This window comes from Quercus robur, chromosome 10 (assembly GCF_932294415.1).
Source record: "Quercus robur chromosome 10, dhQueRobu3.1, whole genome shotgun sequence".
Taxonomy (NCBI): domain Eukaryota; kingdom Viridiplantae; phylum Streptophyta; class Magnoliopsida; order Fagales; family Fagaceae; genus Quercus; species Quercus robur.
In genome coordinates, this window is record NC_065543.1 from 15,788,981 (window position 1) to 15,810,181 (window position 21,201).

General features: G+C 35.5%; 1 protein-coding gene across 1 annotated transcript; it reads right to left on the minus strand.

Moving 5' to 3' along the window:
• Positions 1–16,133: 16,133 nt before the first annotated feature.
• On the minus strand, positions 16,134–20,225 carry LOC126703878 (uncharacterized). Its single transcript, XM_050402939.1, has 8 exons — positions 19,974–20,225; positions 18,702–19,166; positions 18,343–18,658; positions 18,117–18,258; positions 17,865–17,918; positions 17,633–17,755; positions 17,092–17,470; positions 16,134–16,994 (listed from the first exon to the last, which is right to left on the minus strand). Exons 1-8 carry the CDS (start codon positions 20,223–20,225, stop codon positions 16,134–16,136), a joined length of 2,592 nt encoding a protein of 863 aa, XP_050258896.1.
• Between the last annotated feature and the right edge of the window lie 976 nt (positions 20,226–21,201).

Genomic DNA, 21,201 nt, shown 5'->3' on the forward strand with positions numbered 1-21,201 from the left:
ATTAAAAAGGTAAAGAGATATGATGGTCGATTTTTAAATAACAGAAAATATCTAACTTATATGTAAACTAACAAAGCAGAAGAGCATGAAGTTTTGAATGAAGAGCATACCAATAGTAATGAAGAGAATAAGCAAATAAAGGATATGTGTAGAAAATCGGAGTCAATTTCGTATTGAAGATTTTTTCGGTTTGGCCAGAGAAACGAAATATTTCGGTACCAGTTGATGCTGGTGTACCGTTTCGGGATTATTGCTATTTATATATTTCTATACGTAAATATATATTTGTATTATTTGTGTAAGTATGAATTTATGAATTTTTATGTTTATCAAAATAAAATTAAAATCCACATATTTTATAAGCCTACGTATTAGCTTAATTACACTAACCAATATATTAGATTAAAGAAAATATTTTTTAAGAATTTTTTTTATTGTATCTGCCGAAACGCCAATATTGTCCGAGACAGGCCGATACAACCCAGTATTTTTTTCGGTACGTTTTGAAGGAGTACCGATACCGGTTTAATAGCCAGCATGGTATATTTCCCCGGTACGATTGGTATTGGTACGGTATTGACTTTCTTCAGAGAGTTCTCTCAATTTAGGTCTCTTGTTGAATCTTGCCAATGAAAGAGAAGTGAGACGAGGGGTAGTTGGGTAGTGAATAACAATACGTTTAAATATATACAGACATTACATGAATATATGGCAAGAATAAATTATGTTTGATTGGATTTTTTCAACTAGTGAAATATGCCATAAAGAATAATAAGATTAGATTCTCTCATTTATGTTTTGTCCAAATAAAAGTGGGCACAACAAGACAGGTATCGCTTTCCTCTGTTTGCATGGACGACTTCACTGATCTGGATGTGTAGAAGCAAACTCCGACTAGAGGAAGACACAGTCCCATTGGCAAAGATCAGTTCTATGGCTTGTGAAGGTCTTCAGGAGTACCAACAACTGCATCCAATCCACACCAAGATCCATTGCACAGCGAGGTCAGTCAGATGGCATCCTGCACTGTCAGGTCTACTTAAAGTTAACTTTGATGGAGCACTCTTTGCAGAAGAAAACAAGGCTGGCCTTGGCATTATAATCCGTAATGATAACGAATTGGTTATGGCTGCTTTAACACAACAGATTGCACTACCTGCTTCAACAGAGATGGTGGAATTGCTAGCAGCGTGCCGAGCTCTTTGGTTAGCAACGAAGTTGGGTTTTTGAAGATTGATAGTTGAAGGTGATTCATAAGTCATTATTAACTCAATCAATTGTGGCAATATGACTCAATCTGAGTATGGGCATATCTTACAGGACATTACTATTCTTTGTTCTTTTTTTAGTCATGTATTTTTCTGCCATATTAAGAGGCTAGGTAATTGTTTGGCTCATAGACTAGCTAGACGAGCCGTAACAAGTCCATTGGATGTTTGAATGGAGTCTATTCCTCCAGACACGATTAATGGTAACAATTTTAAACTTCGTTTTAGTACTTAATAATACTCCCCACTGATAGGGGTTTCTCCAAAAAAAAAAAAAAAAGAAAAAAAAAAGAAGTTTTGTCCGTATATTATATTCAATAGTTGGATCAAGGACCAGTGCATTTTAATTTGTAAAGATTGGATTTTTAATCAATGGTTGAACTTTTTACGAATAGTCTTTACTAGGGACCTTTTGCAAAAGAAAAAAAAAAAAAAAAGTGTTTACTGAGGAAATGTCAGATTGTGAATTAGGGGTTTTTTTTTTTTTTTTTTTTAAGTTTATAAAGAACTTGTATTTTGATCTTCGTCACACACATCGTTTCCCTATTCCTAAATCACATACTATGCATCTCATGAAATATAAAATAATGTCCAAATAGTGTAAAAAATAAAATAAATATTATTATTCAATAGATAATGTCAAACAATAGGATTTTGGGGCACAAATCCTAAAATCATTTATTCTCAGTAATAAAATTACCATTCCTGTCATAATTTCTTTTTATATTATAGAAACGGATTAGCAAGGCTTGTAACAGGTGCAATATATTGTAGACTCGCATAGTCCAGTAGATCCGGGGTGCTTTGTTTTACAGTCTGCGTTGCAGTCTCTCGTCAAGCAATCCGATGTAGAACTAAAGGGAAACCGGTCCACTTGGCACATTTTAGCGTCCACCACCATGGGCTTGCTACCTATAATCATGATTGAATATAATTTAATTAGAATATAATTCTTAAAATCAAACAAAAATGATAGCAAATTAAAAGAAATATATGAAAAAAATGATAGCAAAATGATGGTTGGGATAAAAAAAGATAGCAAATTAAAAAATATATATGAAAAAAAAAAAAAAAATTAAGTAAGTTTTTTTCCTTGATTAAAATACTACTCTTAAATATTTATAAGATGCTATAGTTTTCTTAGAGCCACAACTATCAGAGGAAAAAAAGATGAGAAATCGTAAGGAGATACGATGGTCCTATAAAATTAATAAAGGTAAAGAGTATAATGGTGGATCTTTAAATAACAAGAAATATCTGACTTATATAAACTAACAAAGCCGAAGGGCATGAAGTTTTGTATGAAGTGCGTACCAACAGTAAGGAAGAAAACAAACAGACAAAGGATATAGGCAGAGAGAGTTCTCATGATTTAGGTTTCTTGTTGAATTTTGCAAAGAAAGAGAAGTGAGACAAGGTGCAGTTTGGTGTTGAACAACTATACAGTTAAATATATAGAGACGTTACGTGAATATATGGCAAGAATAAATTTTGTTTGATCAGATTTTTTCAACTAATGAAATGTGCCATAAAGTATTGTAAGATCGGATTTTCTCCGTTATGTTTAATTTGTCCAAATGTTAAATTTAATAATTTTCACATTTATTAGTATACTAATATTTCTTATAGTTGTGTATGTATATAAAATTATCTATTCCATCTTTTAAAGAAAATATAATATGAGAATATTTCAATATAGGTTTAAATATAGAATAAAATTTCAACATGTACTTAATTATAAAATTTATACTAGAATAATAATGTGCAAAATTTTAAGACATGAATCTGTATATGGCAATATCTGTTCCACCATTTCAAGAAATATGAAGTGATAAGATTTTAATAGAGGATTTCAAGATATATACACACACACTAGCCTCATCACACGTGCATTGCGGGTGCGATGAGGCTTTATTTATTTATTTATTTTTTGTTCTAGTGTCGTAATTTTCCTTTTTCTAAAAACAGACTTTTCTGTATACGATGGTTGGGATAAGAAAAATGATAGCAATTTTTTTTTAAAAAAAGAAAAAAGAAAAAAATGAATGTTATGAAACTTGAATAACAAATAAAAAATAGAGACAATATGTTAGTAGCAAACAGGTGCTTTGCCTTGATTAAAATTATACTCTCTAATATTTATAAGATGATATAATTTTCTTATTGCCACAATTACAGACAGGAACAAAATGTGAGAAATTGTAAGGAGATATGATGGTCCTATAAAATTAAAAAGGTAAAGAGATATGATGGTCGATTTTTAAATAACAGAAAATATCTAACTTATATGTAAACTAACAAAGCTGAAGAGCATGAAGTTTTGAATGAAGAGCATACCAATAGTAATGAAGAGAATAAGCAAATAAAGGATATGTGTAGAAAATCGGAGTCAATTTCGTATTGAAGATTTTTTCGGTTTGGCCAGAGAAACGAAATATTTCGGTACCAGTTGATGCTGGTGTACCGTTTCGGGATTATTGCTATTTATATATTTCTATACGTAAATATATATTTGTATTATTTGTGTAAGTATGAATTTATGAATTTTTATGTTTATCAAAATAAAATTAAAATCCACATATTTTATAAGCCTACGTATTAGCTTAATTACACTAACCAATATATTAGATTAAAGAAAATATTTTTTAAGAATTTTTTTTATTGTATCTGCCGAAACGCCAATATTGTCCGAGACAGGCAGATACAACCCAGTATTTTTTTCGGTAAGTTTTGAAGGAGTACCGATACCGGTTTAATAGCCAGCATGGTATATTTCCCCGATACGATTGGTATTGGTACGGTATTGACTTTCTTCAGAGAGTTCTCTCAATTTAGGTCTCTTGTTGAATCTTGCCAATGAAAGAGAAGTGAGACGAGGGGTAGTTGGGTAGTGAATAACAATACGTTTAAATATATACAGACATTACATGAATATATGGCAAGAATAAATTATGTTTGATTGGATTTTTTCAACTAGTGAAATGTGCCATAAAGAATAATAAGATTAGATTCTCTCATTTATGTTTTGTCCAAATAAAAGTGGGCACAGCAAGACAGGTATCGCTTTCCTCTGTTTGCACGGACGACTTCACTGATCTGGATGTGTAGAAACAAACTCCGACTAGAGGAAGACACGGTCCCATTGGCAAAGATCAGTTCTATGGCTTGTGAAGGTCTTCAGGAGTACCAGCAACTGCGTCCAATTATAAGACATGAATTTGTATATGGCAATATCTGTTCCACCATTTCAAGAAAATATGACGTGACAAGATTTTGATAGAGGATTTCAAGATATATGCACGCACACACTAGCCTTGTCACACACGCATTGTGCGTGCGATGAGGCTTTATTTTTTTATTTTTTATTTTTTTGTCGTGTCATAATTTTCCTTTTTCTAAAAAATTGAATAAATTTTTTTTGAAGACATGGATTAGTAAGAGAGTGTCCTATTTTGTAGGCATTTTAAGTGGAGTTGAAGATATATTTTTAGTTTTTACAAGGTTGTTCACAAGTTTTTCCTTGTTAAATGTAAGGTTTAGGAGTATTTCTGAATCACATAAAATTCTAGTCCAAAGAGGAGAATCATCTTTTATACTAATATATATATATATATATATATATATATATATATATTCAACTAATGAAATATTCAATAAAGTATTGTAAGATCGAATTCTCTGCTTTATGTTTTGTCCAAATATTAAATTTAATAATTATGACATTTATTAATATAATAACGTTTCTTATAGTTGTGTTTGTGTATAAAATTAATATTCTATCTTTTAAAGAAAATATAATATGAGAATATTTTAATGGAGGTTTAAATCTAGAATAAAATTTAAACATGTACTTAATTTTAAAATTTATATTAGAATAATAATGTGCAAATTTGTAAGACGTGAAATATTTTTGTTGTACAATGTTATGAAATCAACAAAATTAAGGTAATGATTTTCTCACTACTATATCACCTATATGTGCTTAAACATCACAAATAAATTATTGTGCCTCTCTAAATATTGTTTTATCCTATTATCATGCTAACCCACAACTATTCTCCATGCCACCACTAAACCGGGCCACAAATATAAAATATTATAAGACCCAATATTTTGTGAGGCCTATAGTTCAAACCCATACCCAAATTATTTTACTAAAGGGTTCAAATCCCATGATGATAGACCATGATTCAATTCCAAGGCAAATTATTTATTAAAAGTTCAATTTTTTATTGGCAATATTAAAAACCCAATTCTCATTAGCAATATTGAAAAGCCAAATTCTCATTGGCAATATTAAAATCCCAATACTCATTGGCAATATTGAAGAAAAGCCCAATTTTCGTTGGCAATATTGAAAAAACCCAATTCTCATTGACAATATTAAAAGCCCAATTTATATTGGCACTATTTAGTAAAAAACCCAAGATTGTTGATACTTGGAAAATACCACATGTTAATGATGAAATTACCTAAACCCATAATTGCAATCATTTTAGAGCTTGTTACATACTCATGTGAACCCATGACTACTTATTTATTTACAAAACTCGTGGGAAATTATAATTATCTTCCCTAAACACATGAAATTCTATGGTCACTACTCATTTCACTTTCATAATTGTTAAGTTCTAAGTAATTAGGAACTAAAGTATTAGAACTTCATTTTGTATGTTGGCAAACCATGATCAAAACAGGTTTGGTCTTGTTTTAGACTGGCTCAAAGAATAGGCCTTTTATGTAAAGTTGGAATCGAGTTACTGCAAATTTGAGTGTGCAATTTTTCTTGCCATCTCCGCCCATATCGTTGGGCTTCGACCTGCTATTGGGCCAAAAATGAGCATTAACAACCTTTAACTTCTGTTACCTTCTCTTTTATAGTTGAGTGCCTAATCAATGGGCAATGAATTGCTATATTTATGGTCAACGGCTAGTGCGTTACAAAATCTTTCTCTAAAGTTCACAGCTCATTCTGTGACCATTGCTCCGTCTGTTACGTGTTGTCATCAATGAGCGTAATAATTGCCTGACATTGTCTCTTAGTTAATGACGGTATCATCTTAATGACGATCATAAATTTTTGACTCATCACTGCCAATAATCATGATTGAATATAATTTAATTAGAATATAACTCTTATAATCAAACAATCTCATCATGGTTGGTTTGTTATCACATCATCTTAACAACTTTAGATAAATGTCAGGAGGTTTGTAACCCGTTGATATTATATGGTGTTCCTTATAAGGAGAACTAGATTTTGAATCCCCGTCTTCCACTTATAACAAATACACACATATATATACTACTGTGAATAAAAATGGTTGGGTATTCTCTATGTGTGTGTGTATGAGAGAGAGAGAGAGAGATGCAAATTTTTATTGTTCATGTTAAGTATTTTAATTTTTATCAACTCCTGAAAAAGATTTAAGGGGTTTCCTTTTTTGTGGTTGTGCTTTTTAATATACCATATTATTAGGACATATGTGATTCACTTGTTAGGAACATATGTCATTATTTTATGTAATTGGCTAATCCTTTAACAAAACACACTTTACTTGTAATTGGGTAGATCTAGGTGTTTTTAATACTTCAAGAAACTGTGTTTCAAGATCAAGTGTTGAAGTCATGAAGTCTATCCAAGAAACAAGCTAAGAAGTGCAAGTTCATTAAAGCTCGACAACTAGCATGTGTCGAGGTTTAAGAAGCTGTTTAGCCCGTGTGGTCAACAGCTGCTCGACACCTTTTATGTATCGAGGTTTAAGAAAGAATCATAAATTCTTATCTGTTTTTTTGGAATCCGCGAATGTTTCTTTGGGACTCCTTTTCTTGTAACCCTTGACATATAAAAGGATTATTTTAAGGGCCATCAAAGAGTTCACAAGTTGCAAAAGCTTTGAGAAAAGTCTGTTCAAGCAAATTGTGACTTGAGACAAAGTTTTGCCCTAGTTCATCTCTTCGAAAGAAGTTGCTATGTTTGTGCACCGTAGGGTTTTGTGACCAAGAATCTTCTTGATCTTCATCGTGTGGATGAACTGAAGAACTTTGCAGCCAACAACCTTCTTTGGTTGGTGATTGAAGTCACGTACTGGGATCCGCGTAATTGGTTAGTCACGTACTTGGGAGCCATACAACAAAGGGAGAAATTGTTACTACAGAACAAGTCCAATTGAGTATTGGGGTAAGGGTTCAACTGTAGGTTGGTATAAGGTACTGGAATTCCTTTACTTGTAACCGCTTGTTGTGATAATAGTGGAATTTCGGGAGTGGTGACCTTAAAATCACCCGATAGGGTTTTTGCCGTGTTGGTTTTTCCAATTCGTAAACAAATCACTGTGTCAATTTAATTTCCACTGTACTTAGTTTAATTGGTGATTTGTTTGTGCTACCACGCGCTTTGCATGTTAATTTGATTAATTAATAAACATGGCTAATTAAGTAATTAATTGAATCACAAGGGGCCAATACATTTTGGGCCTATCAAGTGGTATCAGAGCAGGCACACTCTGATTAGAGTTAATCTTTGTTGTGTTGATCCATGGACCCCTGTTTGTCATGGATAGAGGATAGTCTTTAATCATACCTCCTTTATTTGATGGAACTAACTATGCATATTGGAAAGTATGCATGAGAGTTTTCTTGCAGTCTTTAGATGAGAAAGTGTGGCAAGCTATTGAGATAGGCTGGACTAAGCCAAAGGAAGCGCCGGCCGATTGGGATGATGCCAAGATTAAGGCGGCAAACTTCAACTGCAGGGCATTGAATGCTTTATTCAGTGAGATCACCAATGAGGAGTTTAAGAAGATATCCTCAACTGAAACTACCAAGGAGGATAGGACCATTCTCCAGACGACCTATAAGGGAACAAAGGCTGTCAAGGATTTGAAGCTACAGAGGCTCACTACAAGTTTCGAAGAGATTAAGATGGAGAAGGATGAGTCATTTGATGAGTTCTATGCCAAGCTTAAAGACATAGTGAACTCAGCGTTCAATCTTGGGGAAACCATTCCTGAACCCAAGATTGTGAGAAAGGTGCTCAGATCTCTGCCCGAGAGATTCCATGCCAAGATCATAGCGATAGAAGAATCAAAGGATATTGACAAAATTCCTTTGACTGAGCTAGTTGGTAATCTACAGACCTACGAGCTAGGGTTAACTTTGATTGGCAAGACGGGTAAAGGCAAGAGCATGGCACTGAAGGCCAAGAGCAATGAGAAAGATGAGTCTTCAGACGATGAAGATTCTAAGATGAAGTCCTACATCAATAGGCAGTTCAAGAAATTTATGAAGAATGCCAGTGGAAAGGGCTTTGACAAGGACCGCAGGCAATCCAGTTCTTCTCAGTTTAAAAACCAAGACAAAGGGAAGAACGATGCTAAGGATGGTGGTCAGTACAGTATTCCCGTAGGACCTAAGTGCCTTGGGTGTCATGGCTTCGGTCACATGAAATAGGAGTGTCCTACATATCTCAAGAGCATTGGGATGAGCAAGGCACTTACTGCTACTTTGAGCGACATCGAGCCTGAGGATGATTCCGACAATGAGGATGATGGAATCTTGAATGCCTTCATTGCCACTATCAATCCTACTGATGGGATTGTTGAAGATGTCGATGAAGAAGAGGAATTGGTGGAGTCCAAGTTTGAGGAGATGGATGATCAAGATGATATCCATACAGCCTATGAGAAATTATACAAGCCTTCTGAGAAACATGAGAAACTTTATAGGCTGACCACCAAGAAGCTCAGTGTTGTGGAATTTGATAGTGAAGAGCTTTCCACAAAGTTTGATGAAGCAAATTAGACTATTGGAGCACTAAGATTCGAGAACAATTTCTTGGCTAAGAAGACTATGAAGCTTGAAGTGGAGTTGTTTCAAGTCTGAACTCAATTGGAGAGGACTTCAAGTGCAAAGCTTGATGAGATGCTCAATCTTCAAAAATCTGCTTTTGATCGAACAACTTTAGGGTATGGTTTCTCTTCTTCTAATATTGCTTTAACTAGTACTACTATTTTTGTTCCTCCTAGTAATAATGTTGAAATTGAAAACAATGATGTTAAAACTGATTTAGTTAGTGAGAACATAGACAAGGGTAAATCTATCTTAGGAGCACCCCCTAAGTAAGATAAGAAGGAAGCTAAGAACCCTAGGGCTAAGAAGGCTAACTCTCAAAAGCTTAAACAAAAGAAGCAGCATCTCTGTCATCATTGTGGAGTTGCCGGTCATACTCGACCAAATTGGTATAAGTGGCAAGCCACTCAATAGAGCAACGGCATGATAGCATCTGGGAACCAGAATCAGCTTCAATCCTCTCTGGCTCCTCTTGGAGATCTTCTCAAAGCCCTCATGTTCCTTTCGAACTTGAACGGTTTTAATTCTTCCCCCTCACCACCGATTTAAGGGTGCACTCAAAGGAAAGGTTCTTCCAAAGCGTGGAAAGAAAAGGGCTCCAAGTGATTCTATTACTTTCTTCTCTCTCTTTGAGTTTTTGTTTTTGCGTATCTTATGCGTTTTGCTTCTTTTTTTTTTTTTTTTTTCTTTTTTGAGTCAGTCTAGTTTTTATACTTTGTTTTGTTTAACATGTTTTTGTTTGTTTTCAGTTTTGTTTTTTTTTTTTTTTTCATAAAAAAGATATTTGAGAAATCATAAAAATACAAAAACAGTGTGTATTTGTGTACATTGGTACTTGTGTACCTTGGCCATTGAAACAAAGTTTTCTAAACTTTGTATCTTTTGTAGCTTAGATGAGCATCTCCATGCACAACTAAGTAAGTGAGCTTTGTGGCTCTTCTTTGTGATGGGTAAGATTAAGTTATCTCTTGTAGTTAACACTTGTATCACTCTTTTTGACATCTGTATGCTTAGGCATAGCAAAAGTGCAATGTCAATGACATTTGTGTGCTTCAGCATAGTAAAATTGGAATGTCAAAAGCTTAACATAATTGGGTATTTCTTTTCTATCTCTTATATGCCCATTCATGATTTGCTTAAAAAGAAAAATATGCAAAGAAAAATAAAAGCAAAAAGATCAAAATGCTTTTAAATATGATTGCAAGTGTGTATTCTAGGAGATGTGGGAGTTATAAGATGTACCTCGAAGGTGATAGTCCCCATCAAACAGTTATGATTGTGTGTGAGTAAAAGTGATTTTCTCATATCTCAAATCGTCATAACATGTATACACTTATGCAATCTTGCGATGTTTTTCACATACAACACGCAATATTCTTTGCTACTCTTGATACATGTGCAGGTACAATGTGATTTGGCCATCACAAGGTTTTACATGTGTTAATATATACTTACTAAACTGTCTTAACTTATTTTTGAAATATAAAATTGGTTAGACCTATTTAGTGTGTGTGTTTTTGGGATCCCTGTGCTTAAAATTGCTATTGAGAGATGATTTTGAGAGGTTAACATGGTGTTAGGATCATTGGTTGAGTTGCATGCATGATTGCGTTCATGTTTGTATTTTTCTCTTCTCGAAAAACTGTTTTTAAAAGCTAGCTCGACACCTGGCTATCTGTCGAGCTTCCAAGCTTTTCTTATTGCAATCTCGACACCTCCTTGACACCTGGTGGATCGATCAAGAAAGTTCCTATCCCCTCGATAGCTTCTCGACACCTGGTGGATCGATCGAGCCCCATCTCTTATGTCTGATGTTTTTGTACCTTGACACCTGTATCTGTCGATGGCTAAATCCTCGACACTTGGCTCGACACCTCTCAACACCTTCATCTGTCGAGCTTTACTAAGGTTTTACATATTCTTCCTCATGCGATCCGAACCTCATTTCTCTCAATCTCTCTCTCAATAGCCCTATCTCTTCATCTCCCAAACACTCTCATCTCACTCCCAATCTTCTCCTTAAGGCTTCTTCAAGCTTTTTCAAGAGTTTCTTCACTTGGTATGCTTCTAATTTCTCATTCTTCATGCATTTCATGTTTTGAAACCTAGGTTTTGGGGATTTTGAAAAATTTTGGGGTTTTTCAAAATTGATGAGAGTTTGTTGAAATTTTGGGATGGGTTTTGCTTAAATGAGTTTAAAATCTCATGCATTGCATCACATTAGCATAATAACAGTATTATCATGCATTTTAGATGTGTGCAATTGATTGTGTGCTGGTAGGATTGGATTGGGCTAAGCTCATAATGCAATTTATGACTTCTCTCATATGTTCATTTGTTTGTTGTGGTTTTGTCACGGATTGCCAAAGGGGGAGATTGTTAGGACATATGTGATTCACTGGTTAGGAACATATGTCACTATTTTATGTAATTGGCTAATCTTTTGACAAAACGCACTTTACTTGTAATTGGGTAGATCTAGGTGTTTTTAATACTTCAAGAAACTGTGTTTCAAGATCAAGTGTTGAAGTCATCAAGTCTGTCCAAGAAACAAGCTAAGAAGTACAAGTTCATTAAAGCTCGACAGTTAGTGTGTGTCGAGGTTTAAGAAGCTGTTTAACCCGTGTGCTCGACAGCTACTCGACACCTCCTATTTGTCGAGGTTTAAGAAAGAATCAGAAATTTTGATTTGTTTTTTTTCGGAATCTATGAATATGTCTTTGGGACTTCTTTTCTCCTAATCCTAGACATATAAAAGGATTATTTTAAGGGTTGTCAAAGAGTTCACATGTTGCACAAGCTTTAAGAAAAGTCTGTTCAAGCAAATTGTGACCTGAGACAAAGTTTTGCCCTAGTTCATCTCTTTTGAAGAGTTGCTGTGTTTATGCACCGTAGGGTTTTGTGACCAAGCATCTTCTTGATCTTCATCGTGTGGATGAATTGAAGAACTTTGCAACCAACAACCTTGTTTAGTTGGTGATTGAAGTCGCATATTGGGATCCGCGCAATTGGTTAGTCATGTACTTGGGAGCCGTGCATGAAAAGGAGAAATTGTCACTACAGAACAAGTCCAATTGGGTATTGGGGTAAGGGTTCAACTGTAGGTTAGTATAAGGTAATGGGATTCCATTACTTGTAACCGCTTGTTGTGATAATAGTGGAATTTCGGGAGTGGTGACTTTAAAATCACTCGGTGGGGTTTTTGCCTTGTTGGTTTTCCCCATTCATAAACAAATCACCATGTCAATTTAATTTCCGATGCACTTAGTTTAATCGGTAATTTGTTTGTGCTACCAATCGCTTTGCATGTTAATTTGATTAATTAATAAACTTGGCTAATTAATCAATTAATTTAATCACAAGGGGTCAATATGTTTTTGGCCTATCACATATTTCTAGTTCCATAAAGGCTGCATATCCATAAATTGGTAATTAGATCTCTTCTTATGTACAAAGAAGAATAATATTAAACTTACGATACTCTTAGTAAAAAATTAAAAGTGTTTCAAAGATTTTGGATTGATTGCAATGTGCACATATTGAACGTAATATTATGAGAAAAGAAAGGGTTATCCTTATTTAGTTCATTCTTTAAAATCAACAACTTTTAAAAGCCATACACTGAAAGGCAAAAAAAAAAAAGAACACCTTTCTAGTTACTATATTTTATTTAACCCTATTTTAAAATTGGTTTCCAAGATTTGACAGGTTTATTTAGATCGTTATATTTTTAATTTTGCTATCATTTTGGTTTTTTTAAGTTTGCTATTACTTTGGCCCCCACCGCCATTCCACCTACAGGAAATGCCTAAATGGCTAATCAACTGCATTGTTAGTTTAAAAACAGACTTTTCTGTAAGTGATATGATGGTTGGGATAAGAAAAATGAAAGCAAATTAAAAATAAATAAAAATAAATAAAAATAAAAATAAAAAACAATGAATGTTATGAAACTTGAGGACCAAATAAAAAATAGAGACAATATGTTAGTAGCAAACAGGTGTTTTGCCTTGATTAAAATTATACTCTCTAATATTTATAAGATGATATAATTTTCTTATTGCCACAACTATACATAGGAACAAAAGGTGAGAAATTGTAAGGAGATATGATGGTCCTATAAAATTAAAAAGGTAAAGAGATATGATGGTCGATTTTTAAATAACAGAAAATATCTATCTTATATGTAAACTAACAAAGCAGAAGAGCATGAAGTTTTGAATGCAGAGCGTACCAATAGTAATGAAGAGATTAAGCAAATAAAGGATATATGTAGAAAAATGGAGTCAATTTCGTATTAGAGAATGTTTCGGTTTGGCCAGAGAAACAAAATATTTCAGTACCAATTGATACCGGTGTACCATTTCGGGATTATTGCTATTTATATATTTCTATATATAAATATATATTTGTATTATTTGTGTAAGTATGAATTTATGAATTTTTATGTTTATCAACGTAAAATTAAAATCCACATATTTTATAAGCCTACGTATTAGCTTAATTACATTAACCAATATACTAGATTAAATAAAATATTTTTTAAGAACTTTTTTTATTGTATAAGCCGAAATGCCAATATTGTCCGATACAGGCCGATACAACCCAGTATTTTTTCTGATACGTTTTGAAGGAGTACCGATACCGATTTAATAGCCAGCATGGTATATTTCCCCGGTACGACTGGTATTGGTACGGTATTGACTTTCTTGAGAGAGTTCTCACAATTTAGGTCTCTTGTTGAATCTTGCCAATGAAAGAGAAGTGAGACGAGGGGTAGTTGGGTAGTGAATGACAATACTTTTAAATATATAGAGACATTACATGAATATATGGCAAGAATAGATTATGTTTGATTGGATTTTTTCAACTAGTGAAATGTGCCATAAATAATAATAAGATTAGATTCTCTCATTTATGTTTTGTCCAAATAAAAGTGGGCACAACAGGACAGGTCCCGCTTTCCTCTGTTTGCATGGACGACTTCACTGATCTGGATGTGTAGAAACAAACTCCGACTAGAGGAAGACACGGTCCCATTGGCAAAGATCAGTTCTATGGGTTGTGAAGGTCTTCAGGAGTACCAACAACTGTGTCCAATCCACACCAAGATCCTATGCACAGCGAGGTCAATCAGATGGCATCCTACATTGTCAGGTCTACTTAAAGTTAACTTTGATGGAGCACTCTTTGCAGAAGAAAACAAGGTTGGCCTTGGTATTATAATCTGTAATGATGACGGATTGGTTATAGCAGCTTTAACACAACAGATTCCACTACCTACTTCAATAGAGATGGTGGAAGTGCTAGCAGCGTGCCGAGCTCTTTGGTTTGCAAAGGAGTTGGGTTTTCGAAGATTGATAGTTGAAGGTGATTTAGAAGTCATTATTAACTCAATCAATTGAGGCAATATGACTCAATCTGAGTTTGGGCATATCTTACAAGACATTACTTTTCTTTTTTCTTTTTTTAGTCATGTATTTTTTTGCCATATTAAGAGGCTAGGTAATTGTGTGGTTCATAGACTAGCTAGACGAGCCGTAACAAGTCCATTGGATGTTTGGATGGAGTCTGTTCCTCCAGACACGATTGATGGTTACAATTTTGACCTTCGTTTTAGTACTTAATAATACTCCCCATTGATAGTGGTTTCTCCAAAACCAAAAAAAAAAAAAAAGTTTTGTCCATATATTATATTCAATAATTGGATCAATGTCCAATACATTTTAATTTATAAAGATGGGATTGTGAATTAGGGTTTTTTTTTTTTTTTTTTAAAGTTTATAAAGAACTTGTATTTTGATCTTCGTCACACACATCATATCCCTATTCCTAAATCACATACTATGCATCTCATGAACTATAAAATAATGTCCAAATATTCATGCCACAATAGTGTCAAAAATAAAATAAAAATTATTATTCAATAGATAATGTCAAACAATAGGATTTTAGGGCACAAATTCTAAAATCTTTTATTCTCAGTAATAAAATTACCATTCCTATCATAATTTCTGTTTATTTTATAGAAACGGATTAGCAAGGCTTGTAACAGTTGCAATATATTGAAGAATCACATAGTCCAGTAGATCCGGGGTGCTTTGTTATACAGTCTGCGTTGCAGTCTCTCGGCAAGCAATCCGATGTAGAACTAAAGGGAAACCGGTCCACTAGGCACATTTTAGCATCCACCTCCATGGGCTTGCTACCTATAATCATGATTGAATATAATTTAATTAGAATATAATTCTTATAATCAAACAAAAATGATAGCAAATTAAAAGATATATATGAAAAAAATGATAGCAAAATGATGGTTGGGATAAAAAAAGATAGCAAATTAAAAAATATATATGAAAAAAAAACTTAAATAAAATTTTTTCCTTGATTAAAATAATACTCTTAAATATTTATAAGATGCTATAGTTTTCTTATAGCCACAACTATCGGAGGAACAAAAGATGAAAAATCGTAAGGAGATACGATGGTCCTATAAAATTAATAAAGGTAAAGATTATAATGGTGGATCTTTAAATAACAGGAAATATCTGACTTATATAAACTAACAAAGCCGAAGAGCATGAAGTTTTGTATGAAGTGCGTACCAACAGTAAGGCAGAGAACAAACAAACAAAGGATATAGGTAGAGGGAGTTCTCATGATTTAGGTTTCTTGTTGAATTTTGCAAAGAAAGAGAAGTGAGACAAGGTGCAGTTTGGTGGTGAACAACTATACAGTTAAATATATAGAGACGTTACGTGAATATATGGCAATAATAAATTTTGTTTGATCAGATTTTTTCAACTAATGAAATGTGCCATAAAGTATTGTAAGATCGGGTTCTCTCCGTTATCTTTAATTTGTCCAATTATTAAATTTAATAATTTTGACATTTATTAGTATAATAATATTTCTTATAGTTGTGTATGTATATAAAATTATCTATTCCATCTTTTAAAGAAAATATAATATGAGAATTTTTTTTTTTTTTTTGAAAAGGAAACTTTCATTCAATTATAATAATGAAACACCATGAAACAAAGCCGCGAAAGCGGGTGGAGGAGAATCCTCAATCCAAACTAAATCCTCATCTAAATTTCTAGCAAATTGGGCAAGAACATGTGTCACTGTATTCCCTCCCCTCCTAATCTGATTAGTCCTAGCCCAATATAACCCATGTATCAAATGGCGAATATCATCCACCATGCAGCCAAGAAAAGAATTGTTAGGGAGAGATGTAGAAATGGCTTGAATGACATTAGCATTATCACCCTCAGTTATCAAACTTGAAAACCCAGCATCAACGGCAAACTCCAAGGATCTTCTACAGGCCATCAACTTAGGTTCTTCACTGTTTTCTGCACTTGGTCCGACAGCAGACGTTGCAGCCATAACCTCCCCCTTGTCATTTCGAATAATAGTACCTATACCTGTTCTGTTCAGCCCCGAAAACACAGCAGCATCAAAGTTTAGCTTGTAGACATTCGGCAGTGGAGGTTGCCACTGATCAGAAATAATTTGCTTAGTCCGAGCCACTGTCAACTGCACCTGGGCTTCCCGAAATTCCAGAATAAAGTCCTCTGCTCGCTTATTAAGGCATTTAGGATCCTTTAATTTACCTCCATGCACAACACAGTTTTGCTGGTTCCAAATAAGCCACACCTGCACCCAGAACAGCTCCAGCTCTTCAACCGTTAACCTGTCCACTAGAAACTCCATTAGTTGAAGTGTATCTCGAAAAACAGAGGGTCCTTTCTGCAATTTCGAAATGCTACCAGCCCATACGTCTTGCACCGCAACACATTCCCACAAAGCATGAGTTGTTGTCTCCACCTCTCTGGTACACAGTTGACAATTATCTTCATTTTTTATTCTCTGGCGTGACAGATTGTAGGATGTTGGTAAAATATCATGGCAAGCTCTCCATCCAAATATTTTGACTTTATTTGGAATTTTTAAGCTTCCACAATACCAGCCAAATTATTTTCCCAGCACAGCCACTTGAAGTCTCGGCCCTATCTCCATGAAGTTGAAGCTGTCTAGCAAGCCTATATGCAGACTTAACAGAAAAATTACCGCTCCTGTTGTGCAGACAATAAATTGAATCTGGAATAGATCTTTGACTGAAGGGGATTCTACAAATAGCTTTAGCATCTTCTCTATGAAACATTCCCAAAATCATGTCTCTTCTCCATATATGTAACTCCGGATCAATCAAATCTGATATTGCTAAATCTTCAACCAGCTCATGTCTTGGGTACATAATTTTATTTGTGGGATGGTTAGGAAGCCACCTATCCCCTACAACACTTATGGAAGACCCATTACCAACCTTCCAACAAGAACCCAATCTAAGAATAGGCAAGGCAGCCAATATACTTCTTCACACATAGGAACAACCAAGCGATTCTTTGGCCTCTAGAAATGATGACCGAGGGAAATATCTTGCTTTGAAACACCTGTATAGCAAAGAGTCATTCTCTTGGATCAATCGCCAACCCTATTTAGCCAACATGGCTAAATTAAAATCTCTCAAGTCCCGAAAACCCATACCACCCTCCTTCTTTGGAATTGACAGCTTATCCCACCTCTTCCAGTGGATTTTCCTTTCATCACCTACTTGACCCCACCAGAATCTGGCACACATGCTATTCAGTTCATCACAGAGTTTCATAAGAAGCTGGAACACACTCATTGTGTAAGTGGGGATAGATTGGGCCACCGCCTTTATCAAAATTTCCTTACCGGCTCTTGATAACACCAAACCTTTCCAACCTTGCAGCTTCTTCCAGATTCAATCTTTTAAATAAGAAAAAGTATGATACTTAGCCCTTCCAATCAATGTTGGCAGCCCTAGATAAGATTCAAATCTCTCCACCTCCTTCACCCCTAGAATCCGTAGCATCTATTGCCTTGAAATAAACTGAAGATTTCTCCAAATTCACACATTGCCTTGAAACCTATGCATATGTTTGAAGAATTTCCAATACAACTTGCCCTTCATTCTGTATAGCTTGACAAAACAATAGAGAATCATCAGCAAATAGTAAGTTGGTAATTCTGGGTGCCCTTCTACATATGGAAACCCCTTTAATCCTCCCTTCAAATTCTGCTTTTGCCAACAGAGCCGTAAAGCCTTCTGCACATAAGAGAAACTAATATGGTGATAATGGATCACCCTGTCGTATTCCTCTTGATGGATGTATCATACCATAAGGTTTACCCTTCACCAGAATAGAAAAAGTTGGAGTAGTGACACAACTCATCACCCTCTCTATCCACAATGCCGGGAAACCCATCTTTTCCATAATCCCTTTAAGAAACTGCCACTCCACACGATCATAGGCTTTGCTAGCATCCAATTTTAATGCCAAAGACCCTTTCTTCCCCTTCTTCCTAGCATGCATTGTATGTAGTGTTTCATATGCCACCAAGACATTATCTGTAATCAATATCCCCAGTACAAAGGCACTCTGGGTGGGCGAGACTATAAATGGAAGCACCTGTTTCAATCTGTTTGCCAAAACTTTTGACATAATCTTATAAATCACATTACATAAACTTATAGATCTAAAATCATACATTTTTTTCAGGATTTTTCACTTTCGGAATAAGAACTATGTTTGTGTGATTTATCTCAGGTAACATTTGACCATTATTTAAAAAATCCAAAACAGCCATAACAACATCATCACCCATTATGTGCCAGAATTTTTGAAAGAAAAGGGCATTCATACCATCAGGTCTAGGAGCTTTTGTAGGTCCCATCTGAAATAAGGCCACCCTCACTTCTCTTGCAGTAAACTCCCCAAACAAAGTCTCCTGCATTTCTTCAATCACCATCTGTGGAACAGCATCCAAGCCCTCCTCCATCCGGTCACATGCTCTTGCCTGAAATAGGTTTTCAAAATAATCAGAGGCTGCTGCCACCACCTCCTTTAATTCTTCTACCCCTTGCCCTTGGCTATTTTTGATACCCCGGATATGATTCTTTCTCCTCCTTTGTGAAGCCTTGGAGTGAAAGAACTTAGTATTTTTATCACCATGCTGTAACCATGAAATTCTAGACCTTTAGGCCCAATAAATTTCCTGTTTTTGGAGAAGCTCATCCATCTTTTTGTTCAACTCTAGATATTCGGCCTCGCTATCAAAGGTCATCTCCTCTTCATTTAACCTGTCCAACCTCTTCTAAATCTGTTTGATTGCCTCTTCATCCAGAGTTGTTATGACCGAGCCCCACTTCATTAATTCTGAACCACAAACTTGTATCTTCTTCAAAGTTGAAGCCAATCCCTACTCAACAACCAACTCACTATCCCAGGCCTCCTATACTATAGCCTCACAGTCCTCCATGAGTAGCCAAGACTCCTCAAATTTAAATCCTCTCTCCCTTCTTTGTGGGACAAAAGATTGAACCTGCAAAAGAATTGGTAAGTGATTCGAGGCATGAGTTGAAAGGTGCAGTACTTTGCTCATTTGAAATTTCCCAATCCAGTCTTTATTGGCCATAGCTTTATCCAATCTGATTTTAGTATTTGCCTCACCCGATCTCCTATTATTCCATGTAAAAGGATATCCTTTATAACCCAAATCCTAAAGCTGACAAGATTCCAAAGCAGCCCTAAATGCATTAACCTGTGAATATTGTGGTGGTCTTTTATTTTTCTTCTCAAAGGAATGTTAAAAAGCGTTAAAATCCCCTACAACCAGCCAAGGTCCTTCCACAAATTTCTTCAAATATTCCAACAATCTCCAAGACTCTTCCTTTTGTTGAGCCTCCGGCCATCCATAGAAACAAGTCAAAAACCATGTAAAGCCATCTTCCTATGTAACTACAGCCAAAGCATGGTTTACAGAGTAGTTAATGACCTCTAATGTGATAGAATTTTTCCACAAAAATGCCAATCCTCCGCCTGAATCAGGATGCTTGACAATAACTTTATTCTGATACGACAAATTACCATATAAACTTTCAAAACCATCTCTATCCAGTCTAGTCTCCATCAGAAAACAGACTGTGGGAGCTTGTTCCCTCACAATCTTGCGAAGTCTATGACCTGTCCAAGGGTTCCCAAGCCCTTGGCTGTTCCAGCATAACAGCCTCATTGCTTCCGGCAAGGGTGACTGTCCACCCCCGCCGATAAATCTTCTAAAACTCCACCCTTATTGACTACCTTCCCTCTCTTGTGTTCATTCACATCAACCTGCTCACCAACATCATCTCTCATGTCTCTCTTCCCAAATGTTGGGAGTGTGATTGCACGGGCTAATCCACCAAGCCCAAACTCCATTCTATTAAACCGGGTCCATGTAGATTTGGGCTTAAAATTAGACTGCCCAACTCCATCCATAGATAGCTGATTGTTGTGTGGCACATGCTCAAGAAACTCCTCTGACTTGGACACTACTTGCACCTCATTCCTAGTAGCACTTTTAACTTCCTTCTCAGTCCACGTATTCAAATTAGGCATGCTATTGTATATTAGTTGAATATCCGGGTTTGAAATTACTGCCCCAGATTTATGCTTCTCCACGTTAGCTCAGTTTGCATCCAACATGGTATTAGCTTGCATGGAATCCGTAACTAGTCCTGAATTCTCGGCTTCAACTTCATCATCTACCCTAGGGTTTTTGTTACCTGCTTCAGCCGCCGTTTGCATGGAAGCAGCCACCGAAACTTGTACCTGACGATGGACTGTCTCTCTGCTATCTCCAGTGACTACATCCGGACTGACCTGCCCAGACCTTTCCTTTCACCGGTCCACCTCCACTCTAGACTCTTCCTTGTCATACGTCCTACGAGGAGGTGATCTAGTCCAACTCCCCATGGCTTTAAGCCAGTCCCCATATTGACAAATAACCTCCCCGTCGTTCTTGGTTGCTACGAGATAGAGAGCACAATGCCTTAAGTCATGGCCGAGTAAACCACAAAAATGACAAAACAAAGGGAGGCACTCATATTTGAACGTGACCCAGTGACTCTTACCATCAGAACCAGCCAAGAAAGCCCCTCGCCGGATTGGCTTTGCTATTGGAATAGCAACCTTGACTCTCATAAAGTAACTCTGTCCCTCAACCTTCT

Excerpts from the sequence above, each read along its gene's own strand:
- LOC126703878 (XM_050402939.1), bottom strand. The coding sequence starts at position 20,225 with ATGAGGCTGTTATGCTGGAACAGCCAAGGGCTTGGGAACCCTTGGACA. Across the intron at positions 19,167-19,973 it reads TAGAGGTCATTAACTACTCT|CATGGTGATAAAAATACTAA; the intron begins GTAAACCATGCT and ends TCATGGTTACAG. Across the intron at positions 17,919-18,116 it reads CAAGCTATACAGAATGAAGG|ATTGAATCTGGAAGAAGCTG; the intron begins GCAAGTTGTATT and ends CTTATTTAAAAG.